Source organism: Glycine soja, chromosome 15 (assembly GCF_004193775.1).
Source record: "Glycine soja cultivar W05 chromosome 15, ASM419377v2, whole genome shotgun sequence".
Classification (NCBI taxonomy): domain Eukaryota; kingdom Viridiplantae; phylum Streptophyta; class Magnoliopsida; order Fabales; family Fabaceae; genus Glycine; species Glycine soja.
Window position 1 is genome coordinate 5,087,381 of NC_041016.1, and position 24,139 is coordinate 5,111,519.

At 31.9% G+C, this 24,139-nt stretch overlaps 4 protein-coding genes across 4 annotated transcripts; 2 read left to right on the top strand and 2 right to left on the bottom strand.

The window, feature by feature from the left end:
• Positions 1-243: 243 nt before the first annotated feature.
• Positions 244-2,190, bottom strand: LOC114387691 (transcription factor MYB102-like). Its single transcript, XM_028347897.1, has 3 exons — positions 1,883-2,190; positions 1,642-1,771; positions 244-1,297 (listed from the first exon to the last, which is right to left on the bottom strand). The coding sequence occupies exons 1-3, from the start codon at positions 2,013-2,015 to the stop codon at positions 454-456; spliced, it is 1,107 nt and encodes a 368-aa protein (XP_028203698.1). The 5' UTR covers positions 2,016-2,190; the 3' UTR covers positions 244-453.
• Positions 2,191-8,331: 6,141 nt separating this feature from the next.
• Positions 8,332-12,304, bottom strand: LOC114386516 (putative PAP-specific phosphatase, mitochondrial). The gene is made up of 9 exons (XM_028346525.1): positions 12,148-12,304; positions 11,950-12,046; positions 11,701-11,803; positions 10,841-11,052; positions 10,468-10,527; positions 9,796-10,172; positions 9,295-9,373; positions 9,167-9,217; positions 8,332-8,626 (listed from the first exon to the last, which is right to left on the bottom strand). Exons 1-9 carry the CDS (start codon positions 12,231-12,233, stop codon positions 8,480-8,482), a joined length of 1,212 nt encoding a protein of 403 aa, XP_028202326.1. The 5' UTR covers positions 12,234-12,304; the 3' UTR covers positions 8,332-8,479.
• A 4,298-nt stretch (positions 12,305-16,602) lies between these two features.
• On the top strand, positions 16,603-17,544 carry LOC114387226. Its single transcript, XM_028347369.1, has 2 exons — positions 16,603-16,967; positions 17,108-17,544. Exons 1-2 carry the CDS (start codon positions 16,722-16,724, stop codon positions 17,273-17,275), a joined length of 414 nt encoding a protein of 137 aa, XP_028203170.1. The 5' UTR covers positions 16,603-16,721; the 3' UTR covers positions 17,276-17,544.
• A 2,018-nt stretch (positions 17,545-19,562) lies between these two features.
• LOC114386719 (vesicle-associated protein 4-2-like) lies at positions 19,563-22,744 on the top strand. Its single transcript, XM_028346759.1, has 7 exons — positions 19,563-19,836; positions 20,489-20,559; positions 20,848-20,929; positions 21,028-21,140; positions 21,378-21,455; positions 22,039-22,158; positions 22,271-22,744. The coding sequence occupies exons 1-7, from the start codon at positions 19,593-19,595 to the stop codon at positions 22,331-22,333; spliced, it is 771 nt and encodes a 256-aa protein (XP_028202560.1). The 5' UTR covers positions 19,563-19,592; the 3' UTR covers positions 22,334-22,744.
• Positions 22,745-24,139: the final 1,395 nt, after the last annotated feature.

Sequence of the window (24,139 nt, forward strand, 5' to 3'; positions counted from 1 at the left end):
TTTTGCCATGGAATAAAACAAAAGATATGTACGTTACATTATTAATTTTGGCTTTTCTATTTCGGAAAACACAGGTCGTGACTTGGAGTGATATACTTGTCTTTAATTTAGCGCTTTTTCTTAAAGTAATCTAATCTATGGAGGGAAAGGGAAAGCACTAGCAGACATGCATATATAGTACTATAGGCCTGTACTCTGTAGCAATAATAGAAACTTTATATGATTAAAAAATAGATAAGGACGTTGGTACTTGCTAATAAAGTCATAGCTCAATTAATTAAGAAATTTAAACAATCAATCAATAATGAAAATTAATTAGGAAATGTTACAGTTATCAACACCATGGATCCATAATGAAGCTATCCCAGAAAAACAATTGGGAGACATGCATGTGATATAATCAATCAACGTTTCGGTTGATTTGATCGTTGAAGATCTGTCTGATCACATTAATTACATGAACTCATTCACATCTAAAATATCTGGGATTTCAAATTTCAACATGTTACTACTGTCATAGCTTTGATCTCTCTCGTCTTCTGTGTTGCTCCCATTGATTATCGTGGAGTTCGAATTCAGCGGTGTAGGGCTTGACGAAGGTGTCGATAGAACTGAAGCGAACCTGAAGTTCTGATTGCTGTTATTGGAATGAAAATTTGAAGGCTCGGACAATGGATCATACATGAGATTTTGACCATCAGAACTATAATAATTATAGCTTGATAATTGAGGGACATAATCATCTGTTAAGCTTGATAGTTGCCAATCACTTAGTTGTTGGTAACTGAAGTCTGTGAAAGTTGACGATGGATACTGGTCCACATTATTTGGCTCAACCAACTGTGGTTGAGTTAGAGGAATTGAAACACAAGGGGTGCTGAACATGGTGCTGCATGCAGGCACCTCTTGAACCGGATCTTGAAATTGGGCAAAGTGTGGAACATGATTCTGAATTTGAGGATCACAAAGCTGGTTCTGTAATTGACCTTTTTGAGCAGGCATGTCATCAGGGTCATTGTGTTGCTGCTGTGAGGTGGAGAAGAGTGAAGAAGCCAATTTTAAAAGCTCAGGGTTCACCATGTACTGGTGCATGCCAAGGAGCCTTTGGATGTTGATTTGTGATGAACCATAGAAAGATGCGTTTAGAATGGAATTGATGTCCAATAGATCAAGTCGAGGACTGTGTGTCACAGGGTCAATTCCCATTCTCAGAAGCCTTTTTCTAATGTGAGTGTTCCAATAGTTCTTTATTTCATTGTCTGTTCTTCCTGGTAAGCGAGATGCAATCGCAGACCACCTACACATAAATCCAATAACAAATAATAACTATTCATTAGTGTAATAAGATTAATATAACAAATTTATGCACAAAACCTATGGCTTGTCTCATAGGTATTTTTAGTGCTTTTCTCTAATCAGAGTTAGAGCTTTATCTAGTTAATTTATGTACAAACAATTATTACATAAATTACTGAAATAAAATTTCTATTTTAATATTAAAAAAAACATTGAAAAGCACTTAAACTGTATGTAAGTTTTGTCTCAAATTTAGTTGACTGATCAAGTTTGTTGTCTCTTATTTAATAGTTAACTTGATGACTAAAAACTATAAAGAAAAAATAGAAAGAAATAATAACTCACTTGTTTCCAAGAATGCTATGTAGTTGAATTATTGTCTCTTCCTCCTCAAATGAAAACCGACCTCGCTTTATATCTGGCCGGAGATAGTTTGTCCAACGGAGACGGCAACTCTTTCCACATCTTTGCAACCCTATTCAATGTAATGAGCCAAAACCATTAGTTGAAATTTATACATATAATATATAAAAAAATAGGCCCATTTTTCTAAATTTATTTTATTTAGTTTAATTTCGTGATATACCAGCATTCTTTGGGAGTGTCCTCCAATTGCCATATCCATTTTTCTGAATGTAATCAATGAGTTTCTGGTCCTCCTCGGTTGTCCATGGCCCTTTCTTGAGACCATTCTTGTCACAACAAGGTGCTCTTCCCATACTGCTAGCTAGCTAATTAAGTAGTTCTGTTTGATGAGCTAATAAATGTTGAGCAAATTTTATAAGCTACTTTGCTCAATGAGTTATATCTTGAATCTGACGAGAGATGGAGGAGAAAATGTTTGAGACGGGAGAGAATAGGTAAAGAAAGAGAAGAGAGGGACAAAAATGGAGTTATGATAGTAGGGTCCGTAGTGGGACGTACTACTTGCTTGAGGTATAAATAGGAAGAAAGTTAAGGTTAAGAAACAAGGCAAGTCAAATTGATTCGGTACCGTCCTCCTGTTATCTCTGTGGGCATTGGCTACGTGTCTCATCTAATCTACGAATTTTTTTTTCTATGTATCTAATCATGCACATCTCGATCACTTATTAAACTATTGTTAATGTTATTGTAGAAAAAAAATCTTTAAATTACATCATTGTGGTCATTTTATATTACGTATGTTTGATATCGAAACTTGAGTTTAGTTAATATAACATAATACTAAATCAATTACTAGAACTATAACATTAAAGGATTTTATTAATATAAACATGATGTTTATCATAAGAAAATTTTATAACATCAAATACATGTATCAATTGAAATGAGGTTAATTAGGTTAACTATGTCTGGAATTTTTATAATTCTTAATTAATTAATATGTGTTACGTATTATATTATAACATTTATATTAGTTATTTATATTTAAATGAGTTTAATATAAAGTGATTTAATTAAATTCAATAAGTTCATTAGACTGCCAACAAAAAATTAAGCTTAATGAGCAAAAATCAATTTAACTCATTAGGAAATAATGAAAATCCTAATAGGTTAAAATCTAGAGCATGATTATTGTCCTCAAGACATCAAATCAAGAAACAATTTCTCTTCTCCTCATCTGAAGAGAAAACGAAGGTCCCATAAGGAAGAAGATGATTTGGTTGAGAAAGATCATATTGTTCGTGACCGTTGTAAGATTCTATTGCGTGTTGATCAAGTTTTATGGATCTAGGTATTTCTTAAAATCTTTTGATAATCTAACATAATGTGTTTTGGTGCTCATTTGGTATTTTATAAGGTTTATTAAAAATTCCAACAAGTGGTATCAGAGCCACCATTATTGTTAGATTATTGGGATTTAAAGTGGTTTGATATGTATTATATATGGATCGTTTTAGTTATATGAATCATAATTTTATTTTGGGAAGATACTATTTCGATCAATAAAATATGTAAAACCAGTAAATTTCTGTGGTATGGTCGTAAAGTTTTTCCTTTTTTTTTTCAAATGTATTTGATTTACGGGTTTGTATACAGTTTTTGTTTGTGTCGTGTGTACTTATATGTTATTCTATTTGGAATAAAGGTTCTACCTATCCGGCATTGATTTTTTTGAACAATATATATATTGTGAGCAAGATTTTTTTTTTGTTTTATACATATAAGATTTTCGAAAATTCTTTACGTCAAATACAAAACCTCAGGAACTTATATTTTTATATAAAGTCATTGTGTGCGATTTGTGAATCTATATGCATGTCATTATCATGATGTTTTGTATGTGGCACAATTTTACATATATATATATATATATATATATATATATATATATATATATTATCAATAATAAGGCAATGATTTTTTGTCTTGTATGAATAATTTATTATTTTTTTGTCAACTGTTTTTTCTTCATGAATCGGTGATAAATTGATAATTTATGATATTCTTGTGGTTAATATAAATTTATGATAATATTGTGATATGTTTGTTTCGGATACATAATTAGCTTTCTTTTAGGGAAATATAGAAACTAACTTATTAGGTTAATTGTTGGGCTTTTAAGTTAAGCAAATGTTCACCCCAAATATTTATCGTGTTATTTCAAGAAAGACATTTGAGCAAATGTATGTACTGTTTTAGTCAGCACCATCTGAGCAAATGTATGTACATAATAAATGTCAAGAAGATTGAGGATGGGCATTTAATATACACCATGGCAATAATAGAGTTCGGTGCTTACCGAAATATAAAATATATACTCCTGTACGAACATTTATTAGGCATGATATGGGATAAGATTCATTTATCTAAATTATTATGAAAAAAATGGGTTTTTATTATTAGAAAATGTTAACCAGTATATTAAGAGAATTAGTTAAAGAACTTAAAGTATAAGTATTTTTATTAAAAAATAAAAAAAATTATGTTACTTTTTATTTTTATTTTTATAATTTTCATAATAAATATTTTTTCTTTTTAGTTGTTTATTATTTGTCAGCAAAATCTTTTATCATTTTCTTACGTTTCTATATATATGCTACACCTCTTATCAGCCTTTTGCAATCCGTTATCTGTTTCTGATATATATATATATGTTCATGATCTGTTTCTGATACTGTCTCCTTTAACTTATTATTAAAGTCATATTTAGCAATTAATATTAAAACAACTCCTAATTATCATTTGATCTGACAATATTTTACACAAAAAAATAACAATAAAAACAAATTAATAATATAAAAACCTTTGTACTAATAGTCAATGAAAATTAAACACTTTTATGAAACTCCCATAAAAAAACCAGCTGAAAAACATAACCAATTTGCTCATTTCCTCTTTAGCTTGTGTTGCGAAAACACGAGAGTGAACTTTCGAAACTTTATTTTGACTTCTCCCTATACATAGTGTGAGTGTTTCAAATTCAAAATACTAATTCCAAGACGGCTTCTAGCATGCGAGAGAAGTACAGGTCCTGCATCGTGTGAAAGTTTTGTGGACCGTCGGATATTGGAGTCACATAACATAAGGTGGAGATTCTCTAGGAGGAAATGCAGTGGATCACCGCAAAATCTCTGATTCTCACTCTACCAGCAGCAACGAGGCAAGGGTGTCAAAAGAGTTATTCATAATTACTGGAATTATATTATTTAGTTCTTTTTGTTTTGTATCATAACCTCACGTTGTAATTGATGCTTATGTTGAAGGTAGTCATGGAAGAGCAAAAAGAATGAAAACGAAAAAAAGGAGAAACCGCATGCAGACTTTTTTCTCCAAAGCAATTGCATGCATTGCTCCTCTCGTATTGCTACAGTTCACCTGGAAATTCACATTAATTTTTTTAAAAAAAGTAAATTGTAATCAGGTGTTGTCATTCCCACATAATCTGAACCTTCTCTCAAGTACAACTCTCTTATCCGACGATCCACAAAACTTTGCCACCGTGAAGGACCTATATTCCTCTCGCATGCTAGAAACCATCTAATTTCAGTTTCTCAGCTGCTTAAGCTATTTAAGTCACATGCAAGGCTTACTTTTTAATTATGAAAAAGGAATAAACCATCTTGGAGTTTGCGGTATATGGTACATTTTTCATCCGAACAAGACTATAATTTATAGCTGAAGTAATGATTATGGTTTAAAACTTATTAAAAAAACCCAGCCTTCTTAAAGATCGACATCATTATTTGTTAATATTTTAAGTATTTATAGCATCTTATCTCTTTAATAACTAATTAATTTGGTCCTAATGTATTTGTAGGCATAAACCTTCGTCTCAGAATACAGTTAGCTAGCTATACAACAAATTACAAGTCAAATGTCTATTTATACTTCTCCCATATTATTGATATAAATGAGTTTTACGTACAGAAAACGAAAGCGATAGAGACACCATATGAGTCCATATTGTCCGACATGGAAAAGTTAGCCAGAGCTGGAGGAAAAGGAAAAAAAATAAAAGGTCTTGATCATGAAGCCTAATTTTAGATGATTATCACCGGAGAAGAAGTTATTAAGTAGTTTAGGATTACCACTTGTTTACCATCCCAACTAGTTTTTACGTTTCATATTTTTAACTTTTTAAATTTACAAAAAGAAATTAGGAAATTTTTTTATTATGTTCAGGAGATTAATAAGGACTATAATGATTTCGACCACATCATGATTTCTCCAACAAACAGACATTTTTATCTCATTGGGACCTACATACTCCTATACTTTTCATATATCTTTTTAATTTGTTGCTAATTTCAAAAGATACTTTTACTTATTTTGTGACATTTTTAACATATTATGTTTAGAAGAAATTAAATTTTATATTGGATTGATGTGAACATTATAGTCTTGTATTTCATGAGTTGAGTTTTACTATTTATTTATTTTTGTTAACTAGGCTATTATAAAATGTTTTGGAAGCTCACCGCCGTGAATGTTGCTAAACCATGGAGTCTATATATTTTTTATACTTTTAATAATCAATATTTTTTCTTATATTCTTATATAAAAATAATTTTCTCAACAGTCAACACATACTTACACATATAGGAGGTGATCTATAGTCTGTACAAATATGAAAGCTAACAAGAGTTAGTCTTGATTGTCATATATATAGATGCTAACATTATTTTAATTAAATATTACATCGGTTCCTATTTATAAGATATAGTTAATAATTTTTTTATCCCTATTATAAGATTTTATTTCGCATTTTTTATTTATTAATTATTTTTTAAGTTTAATTTTAACCATGTATTTTGAATGTGACCAATATTTAGTCTTTTCGGTTTTCACAGTCATTTTTCACCTAATACACGTTATACATATAATTGGGTTTTTTATGTAATAATTGGTGTTCTTCGTTCATACATGTTTGCTAAAAAATTGTGATGCTTTCATGGATATTGATACTTTTGTTTTTTTGTCATACTTTTCAAGATTCATGAATTGAAATGATGGTAAGGTGTGAAATTACTATTGGTTACTGCGGATACATTGTCTTTAAAGCGTCTCACCCAACTCTGCCTACTGCACAGAAAGTAAAAGTCAAACGTTAATTTAATCAAGTACTGAGATTTCCTCCCATGATTTGTTTCCCCTTATGTTTTCTTTTAACATTTCTCCTATCAGATAGCCACCATTTATATAAACCTAACTCTACTCTTTTCGGCTTGGTCGCTACAGTTTACCTCCCTCTAGAAAATGTTAAAGATTTTATATTAAAAAGTTCTTAAATATTTGATGGTGTGGGAGCCATTGTTAAATCATGTATGCTTATTAATTAAACCCAACTTCGATCTCTGCAATCTACTAAAGATTATGATACGTTGATAAAGTTTTCGTGCTTGATAGCCTAGAGACGTTGTCATGTCATGTAACGCAATCATCATATAGTTTATTGCGTGAATTATTAAATACATTTTGTCTCCATTTTATTTTTTTCTTCCCTATGCCTAAAGAGAGCATTTATCTTATTTTTTAGCTCGTAACCATCCACAAGAAGGTGTCCACGTGTAGTAAACAGGCATTCGTGTACAAAGATTTGGTGGACTGCTGTCTCAGAATTTGTTAATATTTGTTATGAGCTGTTCAATAGCTCCAACAAACTTTGAAAATTTATTTTATTTGTTTTATGGCATTATTTCCAGATACGAGATCCGAAGCTTGCGCGAATAAAGAACTAGCACTACTATTTTAAGGTAATCACGCACACATCATCGTCTTCGGCTAGCTACTTCTATTGGTAAGAACTATATTCCAGTATAAATATTTAATTGATTACGATCACATATAAATCCAATTAATTGGTGAAAGATAAGCAAACTACAATGCTATTGAATTTATAAAGAACACCTGGCCCTTGATGGAGCTCGAGAACTTTCCTGCATGAATTGGGGTTTAATTATATACTTAATAATCGTATAAATATTATGAAATAGGTAACGATCGAGTAGCCAATAGTTGAATGCCAAAAATGATTTCTGGATACGGAATGCAAACTCTAGAACTAAGTATTCAGAAAAATCCGTTTGCAATTTGATTCAACGCCACAACTATCATCTGAATAAGAAGCTCAAACAATTTAGTGTAGTATATCTCTCAAGAAAATCAAGGCTTTTGCATATATAGAAGGTAATAATTGGTAGGATTCTGCCGAAATCCAATTTATTTAGAAGAGTTATTTCAACTCAAATTGACAAACTTGTGTAAGCATTCATAATTCGAAATCAAAGCTTTTACATGTATAAACAAATGTTTCTGGAATTGTGTACATAATTCCGGAATGAGTAATTCGAAAGTGCTCAATTTTTTCGTCTATTCTGGACTCTCCAATCCGGAATTATAACTAGATCCGTAAAAAAAAAAAAACAAAGGGTATTTTTGTTCATTAGTTTCCTATGGGGTGCAGGAAGCAAAGGCCAGGTAGTGACTTTGAACTGGGCCACAGGCTGAAACAGTGAAACCCAAAGTTCACCCTTGCATCTTGAAACCCAAAATAAAATATAAAACTAGCATTTTCTTTTATTTAATAAACAGGAAGAATTAGGCAGTGGGTTTGATGTTGCTACAAAATGGCGGATATCAATTATATTTCATATAAATGAAAATTTAAGAATACATGTGACAAAGGTTAAACAAAATTAATCAAAAGGTACAAATCATTTCACAAAATAATGAGGATGAATGAGCAATTCCCCGAACATCAAACTCTTGAAGTCTGATTGATAATCTGCAAAATCTTATTATGTAAATTGCCGTTGGCAACAAGGACACCGCCAGAGGGAAATATAATCCGCCGGCCAACATGATCCGCTGCAAGATCTATGTCGCTGCCTTTCCAGTCTGTTACCTGATCAAATTGGTTATTATCAAATGAAACAGTTAAAAAGAAAGGAAAAAAAAAATGGTCATCTTAAAAAAGTACACTTATTCATACAGTAATGTCTGGAACCATATACTAGTGTTCACGAATTATAAATCTCTGCTAAAACAAACTGACAGGCATTTCACAAATTCCAAGACTGGACAGAGTAACAGGGCAGAATTAAAAGGTTTGCACCGCTATGCACAACCCACTACACCTCATTATCGGTTTATCACTATGAGAATTCCTTTGCAGCACTAAGAAATGCACTATGCCAATGTACATCAAATAGCAAACCAACGCTTGTTTAATTAGATGAAAAACGTAATTTAAACTACCTGCCATCAGTTATAGGGGGCACAACAATTATCTACAGTAGTAATAGTTTCGGTGGAAATATTTGGAAGAAATTATTCATGCGGTCATACCTTCAACATGTCTAAAAGAAAACGAAAATGCGCAACAATACAAGATGATAGTATGAGATAATTTAACAGACACAAAAATGGTAGGAAAAAAAATTACCTTCCCACCAGCTTCATGAACACATATAATGCCAACAGCATGGTCCCATGCCTACACAAGACCAAATTAAAAAATATCACTACGTAAATTATCCATCCAACTATAAACTTAAAATATTGATAGGATACCTTTATAATAGTCTTCTCTTTTGCTCGGAGAATGAAAATAGATGCTCTACCAGAGGCCACCATCAAATACTTGCATAAACTGCATCGATCCATAACAATGTCAAGAAATGAGCAAATGAAAGAAAGAAAAGATTAAAAATCAATGAAGCTAAAAGTTATTGGTGATATTATCACCATGAGATGAAACTATCAACGAATTGCAAAATAGTTATCCCAGTTAATTGAATTAGTAATTACTGATTAGAGCAATAACTTCTCTGTTTAAACTTCAAATATAAGATATTAACAAAGACTTCCTTTCAAAGAGCAGACTACAATTCTACTAAAAAAAACAAACCTCAGGAAATGTAAGCAGTAAAATTAGAATAAGAAATAACACAAACTAATGATTGCTTTGGATTTTGCCAGCTACTCCACACATTACTTCATAGAACATCAATTATCAGAAAAGTTGATTGAGTGTAATCAAGTAAAAACACATATATAGATAATATTTGAGACCTTCCACAACATGCCCCCAAAAGAAGAATTTGGTTGCTCCCTACATTGTCAGCATTGCTTGTGGCATTAAATAAAGAAGTCAGGGGCAGTGATTCCCATGTTTGACTATCTGGAATACAGAAGCGTGCTTTATGTATTATGTCAGATCCATCAACAAAACATCTGGTCCATACACCAGATGATTTGAGTTGGCTATTCAAACTTTTCATCCATGTTCCACAGCCTTTATGAGCAATCATTACAGTTCCTGATCCACCAAGAGAATCCCAACCCTCCTCAATCTCAACAGAGGATTTCTCAGATAAATCTTCCTCCCAGTTAGGGCAGCCCATAACACCAATTACAATCTCTCCTTCAACCACAAGAGCCAAACCAACCTGTAATTTTTGGAAATGCCTTAGACAAATTTCAAGATAATAATTACCAAGTCAGATCAACATATGATGCACTGTGAAGAAAATAACATTCGCTGCAAGAATTCCTTATCCAAAGACATACATGCACAGCTTATTTACCCACTCCTCGAGAGGAAATTACATCATAACTCAAGCACTATCACACGGTTTACCATACAACAAAGAGCTCTTCCAGATGAAACCTCTAAGATTTCTCTCTGTTATATACTACTATATGAAAAGAACTTCAAAAGGTATAACCTACATTATGACTTACCACATATAAGGCTTTGCCAGCCTTTAGAAAACCACGTGTGCCATCAATTGGGTCAAGCACCTGTATTTATTCAATGGAGTGAACTTCCCATAAGTTATGATGGGAAAAACCAAACATGAGAAATAACTATATAAATATCCAATATTAACCTTTAAATAGATAATGTCCTAATGGCTAATAGAAATCAACTTGTAGAAGTATGTAGTTTTCATAAAACAGCCAAAATAATTACCACCATTTTCTCATCTCCAGGAATGCAATGTGAACAAACATCTCATACAACAACATAGAAAATGAAGCCATGAATCAAATTTTTAAGAAGCTATACTGCATCATTTTACAGCATTTAATTGAACGGCTTAGATATGCCCACCCAATATGTGGCCGGCTTTGATCCAAATACGAAAGCATCCTTGCCCCCTCTATCAATTGCTTCGAGTACATCATCTTGTGTCAATGGTTTACAAGTGGAGCTAGCTGTATCAGTTACTGCATCAAGCACAGTACCTGCCAAGTTTCTTGTTCGCAAGAAAGCAGAGTCCTCTTCAGCCACCAAAGGTATAGAAGGGAACAGCTTATTTAACTCTGTTTTGACAACCACATAAGATATAAAACCAAAATTTTCAATCCCTGTGAACGAATAATAACTTGACAAATCATTTTCAAGGCTACATGCTAATCCTAATACTACGCTAATTACATTAGTAGTTTAGTACAAGGAAAATATACTGTAGCAAACTAGTGTTTACAATTACACTTTAGATGACTCACGTTGACAAGAAATTATGAGGATTAATCAGAGTTCATTAGCAGTTTTTAAGTTTCACCGAGTCCTTTAAATTAACGTTCATCATATTGTTGTTATATCCCCATATAGAAGAGAAACTTAAGTAGAACTACAATTGACCACATTAAGGGCCTGCTTAGATAAACTTCTCCATAAGTATTTGTAGAAGAAAATAGGAAAGAAAAATCAAACAAGCTTCCCCATAAACTAAAATTAGCTTATGTAAGTTAAAAATAATTTTTTGAAAAAGCTAATATGAGAGAGCTTCTACAAATTATCTTATGGAGAAGCTTATTTCTTGTTTCCTTCGTATTTTCTTACAAGTGCTTATGAAGAAGTTTATCCAAACATTACAATTACACCATATTGGTTTGATTTATATAGGCATCACAATTAAGAAAAATGTTAAGCTACTTGTTATATTTGACATGAGACTAAGTTAATACCGAAACTTATGAGTGCTTGAACTCCAAAATCTGCCACAGTAACAGGAGTCTGGTCATTTTTCTCAAGAACCTTTCCATCAGTTGAGAACAAGGATGATTTGACCTGCAGAGTGCGGACACTTCACTAAAGTCACAATGCGCATAAAATCCAATTGTAGCAGAATCAATTCTGACGATTCCCCATACACACAAAAAATTAAGAACAACTACAGACCAACAAAAAAAAAAGGAGAGAAAGAAGGTTATTACATTAAGACAGAGACGGCAAGCCCTCTGAACAACGTCAATAGCGGCTTGAAGCTCTTTGTAATGCTTTGCGTTTTGCTGCGGAAATGGCAGGGTCGCCCTAATGGATTGTAAATCGAAACGAGGGGAAATTCAGGCTTTGACTTTGAGAGAAAATGGAAGAGTTTTCATTTTATGGAAAACAAAATTGATTGAAGAGACCTTACGTTGAAGCGACGACTACGAGTTGCGCCACCGTTAAATAATCGGACGGCGGAGACAGGTGAACGCAGGATATCCATCGCCATCAGTGTCGACTGTCGAGCGTTGAGGAGAGGAGAAACACAAAATAGTGCCAAGGAGATGCCTGGTTGGTAATGAAAATGAATTTAAATTACATTTTTTTTTAAAGTTTAATATCCATAAATTGCTTAAACAAATAAAATATAAAAGTATATAATTTAGATTATTTTTAAATATAATAATTTTTTCCACTAACTTTTTAAATGAATTTTTTATTAAAAAAATAATTAATTCCAAAATTTAAGTTATATATATATATAGGAATGGATGACGGGGGTTTTAAAAAATAGAAACTAGTAACATTACCTCTATTTTTATTATACAATTAATTCTATATGTTGTATCGGTAAAACTTACATCAATAAAGGAGTTATAATTCTTATCATGTTGTGCAAAATGAGAAATATGTAAATTTCATTAAAAATGTATTTTTTTTTAGAGATTACAAATATTTTTTAACTAAATACCCTAAATTAAACTGAAATAATTATGTGACGGTTAGACTACATCCTAAGTGATTTTAAATTATAATATCATTTTATTAATCATAATCCCTTTAAAGTGTTGACAAATAATATTGTTAATTCTAGCAAAAAAAAATTACACATGATTTTAAAAACATTATCTACATTAATAAATAATTTAGTAGACACAAATGATATCCTTTCATATTCAAATAATTTGGTGAACGGGCGGTATTTCATCTAGTAAAGAGATTGAACTAGACAAGGAACAAGGCCAACCTTAATTCTTTTGAAACCTGTGCTCATTGCAAAAGTCACGTACTAACTCACTCACTCAAATAATACTTAGGATTTCGCATATTAACAAATTAAATCTCCATTTATCTAAAGGTCAACTCCAATGAGCGACGTACTCCAGACATGGTATTCTAGATTACACCACACGACAACAGAAGCATGCATTACACATATAGCCCACTGCAACATAAACCTCTCATGTGTACCAGTCTTAATATATAACAATTAAATAAATAACGAATGATGAGCCCGATATTAAAATAAAGGGCAAGATTTGGATTTGCATTAGTATAATATATATGCAGTACATGGTATTATTTTATTATAAAATAAAGAATCTTCCTCGAGACTAATTGGATAAAAAATTTGCTTACAGCGATTAATTAGAAGGAAAAAAATGTTAGAATGTGATTAAAATAATTAGAAGGGAAAAAATGTTAGAATGTGATTATAATAACTAGCAATTAGAAAGTGAATTGTGGGTTGTTATTAGAAAGTGAATAAGCTAGTTTTAGTGAATATACTACATAAATAACCTTTGATTCTTTCATTATGCAGTACTGATTTTGAATAACAAAATTTTAATTCTTTTACATCTTTTTCTCATATTTCATGTGTGAATCTGTTATTGTTCTAACAAATTGGTATCAAGAGCTAAGGTTTTGATTAAGGGATCCTTGTGACACACACGATGAGATCAACTAGCGTGATTTTTTCAACAAATCTTCTCGTTCTCATTGGAAAGAACTGGGATCGGTGGCGTGTGCAGATGAAGGCATTCCTGGGCTATCAAGAAGTTGCAGAAATCGTTGAAAAAGGTTATCCAACGCTCACTGAAGATTCCACAGATGCATAGAAGGCGCTTCACAAAGAAAACAAGAAGAAAGATCGTAAAGCGACCTTCCCGATTCATCAATGTGTTGATGAGGCGCACTTTGAGAAGATTGCAGGCACTGCAACTTCACAAGAAGTGTGGAAGATCCTGGAGAAATGCAATGAAGGCGCAAAGCAATTGAAGAAGGTGAGGTTACAGACGATGAGGCGTCAATACGAATTGATGCAAATGAAGAATAATGAAAAGATAGTTGAATTTTTCAACAGAATCATTACTCACACAAATGCCATGAAGAATTATGGTGAGAAAATTTCAGATCAATCAATTATAGAAAAGATTTTGAGAACACTCAATCCCAAATTCGACCACATTGTTGTAGCCATTGAAGAATCAAAGAAGCTCGAGGAATTACAGGTAGAAGAACTTCAAGGTTCTCTTGAGGCACATGAGCATAGACTCATTGAAAGAGGTTCAGAGAAGTCTGGTGATCATCAAGCACTCCAGGCTCATACATTAGGAAGAGGAGGCCATAACTTCAAAGGAAATTTTCGAGGTTGAGGCCATGGGAGAAATTCCAAAGGTGGCTTTGGAAGAAACACTTGAAGCCAAGATTAAGGAAAGATTGATCAAGATCAACCAGAAAGCTCCAGTAGAAGAGGGAGTTTCAGTAATTGGCGAGGAGGAAAGAAAAAGGTAATTGACAGGAAAAAAAATTCAATGTTTTAACTGTAATCGGATTGAACATTTTTCCATAGAATGTGTAGTTGCACCAAGTCACATAGATCATCGGGGGAGTCAGTCACATAGTGATCATGAGGAAAACATGGCCAAAGAAGAGAATGAAGCAAATCCTAAAAAACAATCTTTGATGCTGATGATGATCACCAATTCAGAATCTCATAACAATGAAATTTGGTACATAGATTTTAGGTGTTCAAATCATATGACAGGACATCGTGATTGGCTTGTTAATTTTGATGCAAAGAAGAAGAGCACAATAAGATGTGCGGACAATAGAGTCATTCAGACTGAGGGTGCTGGGAATGTGTTAGTCACAAGACAAGATGGAAGACAAACAATGATCTCAGATATGCTTTATGTTTCTGGAATGAAGAGTAACGTGATCACTATGGGTCAGCTCTTGGAGAAGGGATTCTCAATGAATACGACTAATGGTTTTTTGGAAATCTATGACACAACAAAGAGAATGACCATGAAAGCCCCTTTTGAGGATTCTTTCACATCTTTTTCTTATATCTCTTATGTGAATCTGTTATTGTTCTAGAAAAAGACATAACCAAAGTTCCTGAACCCTAAGTTTTGACCCAAAATATCTTCTCATTAATCCTACTTGAATATTCCTTTTGAATCCTGCCCAAGGCGCCCACAGAGTTAGTAGCCACAAACACACAGCCACTAGTTTAATTATATACCTATGTTATCCATGTATAAATATTTGCAGATCGTGATTACATCCATAATTCAAGTGCCTATATATTACATATACACACTGCTCTCCATTTCTGTAGCTAGCTTTTCTCATTTTTCGCTACTGCTAACATGACTCGATTAAACATTTTTTCTCAATATTTCAGCACCACACAACACAAATAATTTGACAGAAATTAGAGACACCGGGATTTATGCAGAAAGCACTGATATTATTTTTTAAAAAAAATTAAGATTAATTTGAAAAATTAACTAATCGGGAACACGTTCAATTCTTATTGCCACCATCATAAAAAAAAAATAAAAAAAATCCGAACATATATGTCTAGACAATGGCCATGCTTAACATAAATTGATTGAAAAGTTAGTTGATCATGCAAATTTTGTTGAAAACATGTAAGAAGATCAGCATTGAAAAAGTTTTTAACTGAAGTTGGTAAGATTAACTGTTAAAATAATTGATACACATAAAATAACATTAAAAAATATGTGTTATGTATATATTTGTCTGTATATATAATAATTAAAAATTAAATAAATTTATCATTATTAGGTAAAGTAAATAAATCAAATATTCACATGTAATTTATAGAAAATATGGACATAATTAGAGAAGAGTAAAAAAGATTATTGTTTTTTTAAATTTAACATGTATACAATTGAAAAATATAATACTGTGTAACTTTCACTTTATAAGTAATAAAATTCATTCATTAACGTATCAAATCAGAGTTTTTAAACTTATGACTTTTAAAAAAAAACACTAATTAAATATGCAATGGAAAACTTTACATAATTTTTTTTCAAGAAAAAAGAAGAATGAAGGAGAAACTTATCAGGTGTAGTCTGATTTGGGCTACCTATATAAAGTTCAAGGCTCAATTATGTACCAGTTTGGATTGAAGTTTGTCCAAATATAAATGGGATAAGGCCGATGCTTGAAATTCCTGTAGTTTTCTTCCGCTTAAAAAATAAAAACACTTATTTTATTGTTTTTAAAAGTTATTTTTCTTTAAAAAAATAATTTTAATTTTAATTTTAAAATTTTAAGATAACATTAATAGTTATTATATTAATTGAATTCCTTCTTTCACTTATTTTATATTTTTATCGTAAAATTAAATAGAAAGTAGTTTTTTAGTAGTAAATAAAAAAATAGAGAACAAATTGATTAAAAATTTAATTATATTTCTTAATTTTATTATGAAAAAAACTATATTTTTGCATTTTTCTACCAATAAAAAACAAGGAGGGAAGAACATTAAAATGACATAAAAGAAACAAAGAATAAAAGAAAACAGATATTAGAAGCGAAAATATAGAAAGAAAAGAGAATAACAGATAAGCCTCCATTCCCGCGTTCTAATCTTTCAGCCCCAAATACCTCATCCATAACATTGATACTCTTTTGCTCTCAGTACTGCACCTTAGTACCCAGAGAAAAACTAATGATTTCACTACGACCCTATAACACATGTCTTGAAACAACAAAGTTTCTCTTCAACCCTTCAAAGCTTGGAATCTCTACACAAACATGCTTGATAGCACCAAGGAAGACATCACGTAGAATACAAGTGAAATGCAGTGGTGCAGAAAACAAGGGTGAGAGACGAACGTTTTTGACACTGGAAGAAGCTGGTTTGGTTGAGATATCAGGTTTGAGCACACATGAACGCTTTCTATGCCGTTTAACGGTACGTACCTCTCTTCTCATAACAACCGACATTTTTAATTAATTGACAATGTAAAACATTTCTAACTAGTTCACAATATAAAAAAATTTACATTAACATAACATAATTATTAAACTCTTATTTGTCTGTTTATACTATAGATATCGTCCCTGAACTTGCTAAGAGTGATATCAGAGCAAGAAGGATGTCCAATTGAGGAGCTCAATGCTGCCAAGATATGTGATTGGTTCCTCAAAGATAAGCTCAAAAGAGAACAGAACTTAGGCTCTGCGGTTCTTCAGTGGGATGATTCAGAGTTCCAATTTTAATTATCTATTTAATACTTTTTTCTTTCTAAGTCATGAGTTTTTTGGGATTATGTTTATCGAGAAAGGGGTGACACTTTTTTTCGGTATTCGATTCTAAAATTCTTATCGTATATGATTCGGATTGTTGATGCTGCTCAGGTTCCCTTTTTAGAGTATTTTCTCCTCTTCATAGGTATTGAATTAATTACAACTGTTGTAATTTGAAGGACCTTTCCTGGTTTCATGCCATTGGGTTTCCAAAATCTAATCATTCCTGTCAAGGTTTCTTACTTTCTTTAGCATTAAATTACTGAACATGAATGCACCCAAAAAGAAAAACTTTACTAAATGCATATAAAGTTATACTCTGTAGGGATATTTTAATTGAAAAATGTTAACAATACAACACACACTCTTTTGAATATATGTTTTATTTTATAAAAGATATTGTGGTTGGGCAAGATGTCACTCATACGGTTCTAAAATTCTAAATGGAGAGGATTCAGAGGAGAGAGGACCCGGGTTCACTTTATTGTTGTTTAGTAATATGATACACTTGCTAATAGGCTCGAACGTATCTTGCCTGGAATAGTTTTTGAAAATCAAAGTGCCTTTTCCCCAATAGATTCGTCACTCGTAATGCTTGAATAGCTTGAGTATTTCCCGAGGAAATCAACATAAGCATATCATATTACTCAAGAACATTAGAGAATCCAAATAAATTTATTATTAATTTTAATTTAAAAAAAATTAAAATGACAATAAACATTTATTTTTCTCTCTCTTTACTAATAGCCAAATCTAACTGCTTATTCTCTCATTTTCCACCGTCTAAAGCTGAAAGTCAATTTGGAAATGTCAATTGCTTGGTACTTATCTTGTTGCGCATACCCCGCCAATCAATATAAATGATTTCTCACGTCACTAGACGCTATTCCTCACACCAATCGTGTGTTTTTTTTTTTTTTTTTAAGGCAATCACGTTTTCAAACATACACAGCAAATTTTATAATAAATAAGTTGTATAATTATGAGGGGAAAGAATAAGAAAAAAATAGAAATATAAAATATAATAGAAAACATATTATCATATGAATTATTATTGTATAAATAGCAATACTCTTATGACATTAACGCACCCATCCCCGTCTGCTAATTTATTGTAATAATGTAACCACGCGTGTACAAGTATTTTTGTTTTTGTCTTAACCTTTCCACGAGAAAAAGATTCTAATTTGATGGGGTGGTAATTAAAATTTTACCAAGAATAATGTACATGTATCACATGAGAGACGGTGATTGTACCAAATACTATGGATGTAAAATAAGTTGAATTAGACATCTCTTTTAAGTCGATTAAGATTAATCAATGGTCTTGTATTGAGTCTTAGTATTAACTGCGTTAAAAGTTGAAACGATGAGTTTTATCACCCATGTAATCGTGTCCAGTTTCATTGCAATTGTATCCATTTAAGGATACGCTGTAGACAAAAAAAATAAATAATAAAACGAAGAATTGTATCCGTAATTTATATCTTACCTTATGTTTTTATGCTAAACTAACAATATTTTCTTTAAGAATTTCAAAAATTAAGTAAAATTTGAAATAGAAATATATAAAAGAAAATAATACCATTGTTAATTAATAGAGAAGTTATGTGTTTTAATAAAGAACCAACTATAATGAAAAGCACTATTATTATTATTTGAAATAGAAAATTTATTTTGTGATATATTAATAAATTAAAGAATTTTTTTATTAAAAACTACAAAATAAGAGTTTAAAAGTTACGGAATAAGTTATAAAGGTGAAATTACATAAACTAATTATTAATTTGATATATTATTTTAAAACTTACAATTGACAATTTTACATTTAATCTTACTCCTTAAATTAAATATTTTTTTTAAAAAAAAAGTGATAAATATGAAATGTTTAACACAAGAAGAGTCAAAAACTTTAATAAAAAGGTAAATCAAACTAAACAAGGAAACATGCACTAAAAGACATTGATATTTTCATTTAAAACAATTTATATGTATAAAGAATTCACTAAAAACATAATCACCCACCCTTATAAAAAATCAAAATTGAATATATAAAAATGGAAAAATAAGAAAAGGACAAAAATAAAAAGTTGGGATGTGAAAGCACGAAATGGGTAGCATTTGAATACGAAGACTAAGAATCCGCGGACTTGAGTTGTTAGAATTAGTTAAGTTTTCCCACCATGAACACCCCAACTGTGGGACCCGACACTCAACCTTTTTGATAAACCAAAAACAAAACCTTTGTATTTTTCTTTACTATATATTTGTTCCATTCCGTGCGCGGTGAATGGTGATCTTATTGTATTTGAGACTTGAGTTGGAATTCATGGCTATTGGTAATGAGAATCAGCCACAACAATCTGAAGGCAAAGTGTGGAATTTGTTCAAGCTTCCCTTTCGCCATTCAACTTCAACTCCTCACAATCACAATCAAGTTTCCACCTCCAATTCTGTTTCTTCCTTTGCCAAATCGCTCCTCCCCTCACCTCGTCGTCTTAAGCTTGATCCTTCCAACAAGCTCTACTTCCCTTGTATGCTTCCCTCTTCTTCCAATTCTTCTTTTATCCAGTCTTCTATCTTTCACTGTACTACTTTGCATCTGCTGGGATATGATTATATATGATCCAATTTTATTTGTGGCTTTTACTTGTTTGGTTTCATGTTGGAGAATAATTCTGAGCATAGATTTTTGGATCAATTTTGACATGTTTGATTATACATGGGGAAGAGTTTAGAATTGATTTTGGATCCAGAGTTCTGAATTGAAGCAATTTTGAGTTACTTTTGTGTTCGATCCAAAATTTTGCATTGAATTTTACTTCTAACTTGCATCCAAATATAAATTATATCACTTCAAAATTAATTTTAACCATTATGCATTGTCAATGTAATTTTTTTATTTATTTACATTATCAACTAATCAAAAACATGATTTTTTAGATAATTATTTTAAAAGTCAACAAGCTTATTATATATAGAATTTATAATTGGATCACATTGTAAAATTGTTTTACTAATAGACTATTTTCTCTTTTTGTTTTTGGATAACGATAAGCACCTTCTTTTAGTAACTATATACCCTCCTAATGCATCCTTGTATTAATTACTAGTAATCTATAAGAAAAATTATTATATAAATGCATATGATTGCTTGAAAGTCTCATCCTTTCTTGTCATGTGTAGATGAGCCGGGCAAGCAGGGTAGGAGTGCCATCAGGATTAAAAACACCAGCAAATCCAACGTAGCTTTCAAGGTATACTCAAACAAACATATCCACCTCGTTATCTATGCCTTTGTTTTGCATATTCATGTTACTGAGGCACTTTCAACCAAGGGTCTATTATGTTGAACATTACTTTGTCACAGTTTTTGCAAGAGAGCAATTCATCTGTACAAATGAATGAATGAATTTTCATTTTTTGGTCTCTGATTCTGAACCAGTACTGAACTTAACTGTCTATTTTAATAATACTTATTTGTTATTCTCTATCTTTTTTAATAATACTTATTTGTTATTCTCTATCTTTTTGTGTGTATTTAGTTTCAAACAAATGCACCCAAGAGTTGTTTCATGCGCCCTCCTGGGGGCATTCTGGCACCGGGCGAGAGTATAATTGCAACTGGTAAAAATTAATGTCTCATTTCTTCATGTTCCTTTGTGTGGACCATAAGATTGTTTATAATGCCAAGTTATCTCACTAGTCTGTATTTGGTTTGCTAGTGTTCAAGTTTATAGAACATCCATTGAATAATGAAAAGCCAGAAAAAACTGGACTCAAATTCAAAATCACGAGCTTGAAGGTCAAAGGACCAATTGATTATGTCCCTGAAATGGTTAGTTATTTCAACTTCAATACAAGCTTACGGTTGTCTCAATTTGTTTCTCTCTCCCCTGTCTCGAACACAATCAAAATAAGTTCTGTTGTATTTGCTTGGTTTTTGTCTTCATATATCAACCACTAAGTGTCCCCAATTTTCTGCTTTTCTTTGAAGTATTGATGGTGCTGTCACCTTGCAGAATCTTATTTAGCATTGTTTTGAATCATGGGCGTATGTTTTTCCTGTAAACAGTTTGATGAGCTGAAGGATCAAGTAACAGTGGAGCAGATTTTGCAGGTTGTTTTTCTTGATCCAGAGCGTAACTGTCCTGTAAGTGCTGAATTTTTAAGTTTTCAATTGTACTTTGTGGCAATATTCGTGCATGTTAATTGTTACCTTTTGCTTGTCCCTATCTATTCTCTCTTACTACCTTAGTACCTATAGGTCCAATTAAAATGTAAATAAACTATTCCAAACGCATTCGCTCAAGTATTTGTTGCTTAACAGTTTATTTTATCTGAAGGGGCTCCTTGTTTGGTTTGGCAGTTTGGGTAAGGTGAAAATGAGTAAATTTACCATTATACCCATAAGTAGACAAGTAAAACCATTATCTTTAATATTCAAACTTGGGATAATTTGGTCAGTACAATCCTCAAATTCTGAGCATTTTCTTTCCCTTCTGAATCCTCTCATTATTGGACGGGAGGAAAAAATGGGAGGAGATGGATTTTGACTTTCTTATCACCCTCCCCTTACCTCCTTTCTCTTTTTTTCAACCAAACATACTATTTTTGAGACATTAAGTACTTTTCTTTGTTAAAAAGTATTTTCTTATTTTGATGTACATGTTTGTAAGCTTGCTACTCATAATATATACATTATCTAATTGCCTACGTATGATTGTATTATTAAGGCTTTGGAAAAACTGAAGCTTCAGCTGGTTGAGGCTGATGCTGCTGTTGAGGCACGTAAGAGAGCCCCAGAAGATGCAGGTCCTAAGATTCTCGGAGAAGGGCTCGTCGTAGATGAATGGGTGAGTATGTTTACTTAGTTTTTTATTGGAAAAGTTTCCTTGTAAATTTTAATATGTCACTTTTTTGACAAATGCTTCACGTCTTCATCTACATCTCTGATTTTGTTTCCAGAAAGAGAGGAGGGAAAGATACCTGGCCAAACAGCAGGGTGAAGTGGTAGTGGACTCTATATAGCTAAGTTTTGAGTAGGAAATTGTGTTACTGCGGGAAGGTGACTTTAGGGAAACAATTATATTTAATCACAACGTTTGGCTTAGCGAAAATTAAAGTGGTGAATGACTAGCGTGAAGTGTTCTTTTGAGAAACTTATGATTGGATGAGAACATCCTCTATTATGTACATAAGTGTCAGTGTCATTGGATTTGGGTTTCCTGGAATGATATTTTGATGGATTGATGTAAAATGGTAGTTTTTGTAAGATGGATGATTTGCTGTCATGGCATGGTTTCATGGTAAACTTCAATTGTTGAGATTTTCATCCAGAAAAAGGGTTGATCTTTAGCATGGTGTGAAACTCTGAAATGTGAATGTAAGTAGAAAAGTTATATATTACCTCTCATCCTTTTTTATAGAAACTTTTTAGAATGTCTGGCTGTCTTAATTTTTTTTTACAAATCTCCATTCAAATTATGTACTACATTAATTATTTCTTTTACAAAAACACTTGTAAGTATAGATGGATTCTGCACCTAAAAAAAGTACAGATGGATTAGTTAATTAGATAGAAGGATATAAGGATTTAAGAGAGAGAAATCTCGATGGTAATACTTTTTTTTACAGCCTCGATGGTAATACTATAGATATATATCAATTATTAACAAATTTAATGTTGCTAACTAAATTAACTAAATTCTTCACATGTTTCTGTCGTGTATCTAATTAAATTAAGATACATAATGAAAATTTCATTGCACTGTGGGGTTGTCTCAAATGTCAAAAGTACTTTTGTCAGAAAACATATTTCTAAAAAGTGGGGGGTTTTAATAGCAATTTGGAGTGTCAATATCAATGCCATATTTACTGCTCAAATTCTTCATTTAGCCCAAAACGTAAAACTAGGCAGAAAAGGTATTGCTAGGTGCACCCAACAATTAGGATGAATGGACAAAATTGTCCTTGGTTTTATTTTAAATAAAAAAGGCGCATCCAGCACCCCACTTCTTCCACTTCGTCTTCTTCTCCTTCCTCGCGCATCTCCTTCTTCCGCCATTTCCTTCCTCGCGCAACTCCTTCTTCCTGCGTTTTTGGAGCTGCATTTGTGTGGTTGGACTCCATCGTCGAGGTTAGTTCCCTTTCTCACCTAGTAATGGCATTTTTCGTTGAATTTTGGTTGTAGGGTAGACGACATTGAGGTTAGAAGAGATACGATTTTGTGGAATATGAATAGGTTCAACACATATGGAAGAACTTCTTCCGTATGTGTTGTTGAGTTGTTAATGTGCATACGGAAGAAGTTCTTCCGTATGAACATTTGAATTTTTTTTAATAATTTAGTTAATTTTTTTAAAATTTAATTGTATTTGTTTGTTTTGTATTAAAAATAGGTATGTTTTGTTTTTTAATGAAAAAAATATGTATGATTGCATGGTGTATGAAATAAATTTTGATGTTTAATATATTTGCATGAAAATAGTATATATTAGGTAACATTTTTGTTTTTGATGTTTAATATATTTGCATCAAAATAGAAATTAGGGTTAGTGGCTAGGGTTTATTTAAGGGTGCCTAGGACTGACTGTATGGTTAGGGCGTAGGGCGTAGGGCGTAGGGGATAGAGGAGTGTTTATGTTAGGGTTAGGGTTGAGCGTATGTGTTAGTTGAGATGTTAGGGTTTAATATATATGATGGTATGTAGTTAGGGTTGGTTGTTAGGGTTTAGTTTAGTTGTTAGGGGTGACATTAGGGTTTGGTGTGGGGCTTAGGGTTTAATATATGTTGTGGTATGTTGTTGGTAGGTAGTTTTAGAAATGGTAGATATGC

Coding starts and splice junctions, on each gene's coding strand:
- LOC114387226 (XM_028347369.1), top strand. CDS start 16,722: ATGATTTCACTACGACCCTATAACACATGTCTTGAAACAACAAAGTTT. Junction 16,968..17,107: donor GCTTTCTATGCCGTTTAACG/GTACGTACCTCT, acceptor TTTATACTATAG/ATATCGTCCCTGAACTTGCT.
- LOC114386719 (XM_028346759.1), top strand. CDS start 19,593: ATGGTGATCTTATTGTATTTGAGACTTGAGTTGGAATTCATGGCTATT. Junction 20,560..20,847: donor AATCCAACGTAGCTTTCAAG/GTATACTCAAAC, acceptor GTGTGTATTTAG/TTTCAAACAAATGCACCCAA. Junction 20,930..21,027: donor CGAGAGTATAATTGCAACTG/GTAAAAATTAAT, acceptor TTGGTTTGCTAG/TGTTCAAGTTTATAGAACAT.
- LOC114387691 (XM_028347897.1), bottom strand. CDS start 2,015: ATGGGAAGAGCACCTTGTTGTGACAAGAATGGTCTCAAGAAAGGGCCA. Junction 1,772..1,882: donor GACACTCCCAAAGAATGCTG/GTATATCACGAA, acceptor TACATTGAATAG/GGTTGCAAAGATGTGGAAAG. Junction 1,298..1,641: donor CATAGCATTCTTGGAAACAA/GTGAGTTATTAT, acceptor ATTTATGTGTAG/GTGGTCTGCGATTGCATCTC.
- LOC114386516 (XM_028346525.1), bottom strand. CDS start 12,233: ATGGCGATGGATATCCTGCGTTCACCTGTCTCCGCCGTCCGATTATTT. Junction 11,053..11,700: donor TCAAGCACTCATAAGTTTCG/GTATTAACTTAG, acceptor TTGTCAAAACAG/AGTTAAATAAGCTGTTCCCT. Junction 10,528..10,840: donor CAAAGCCGGCCACATATTGG/GTGGGCATATCT, acceptor GAATAAATACAG/GTGCTTGACCCAATTGATGG.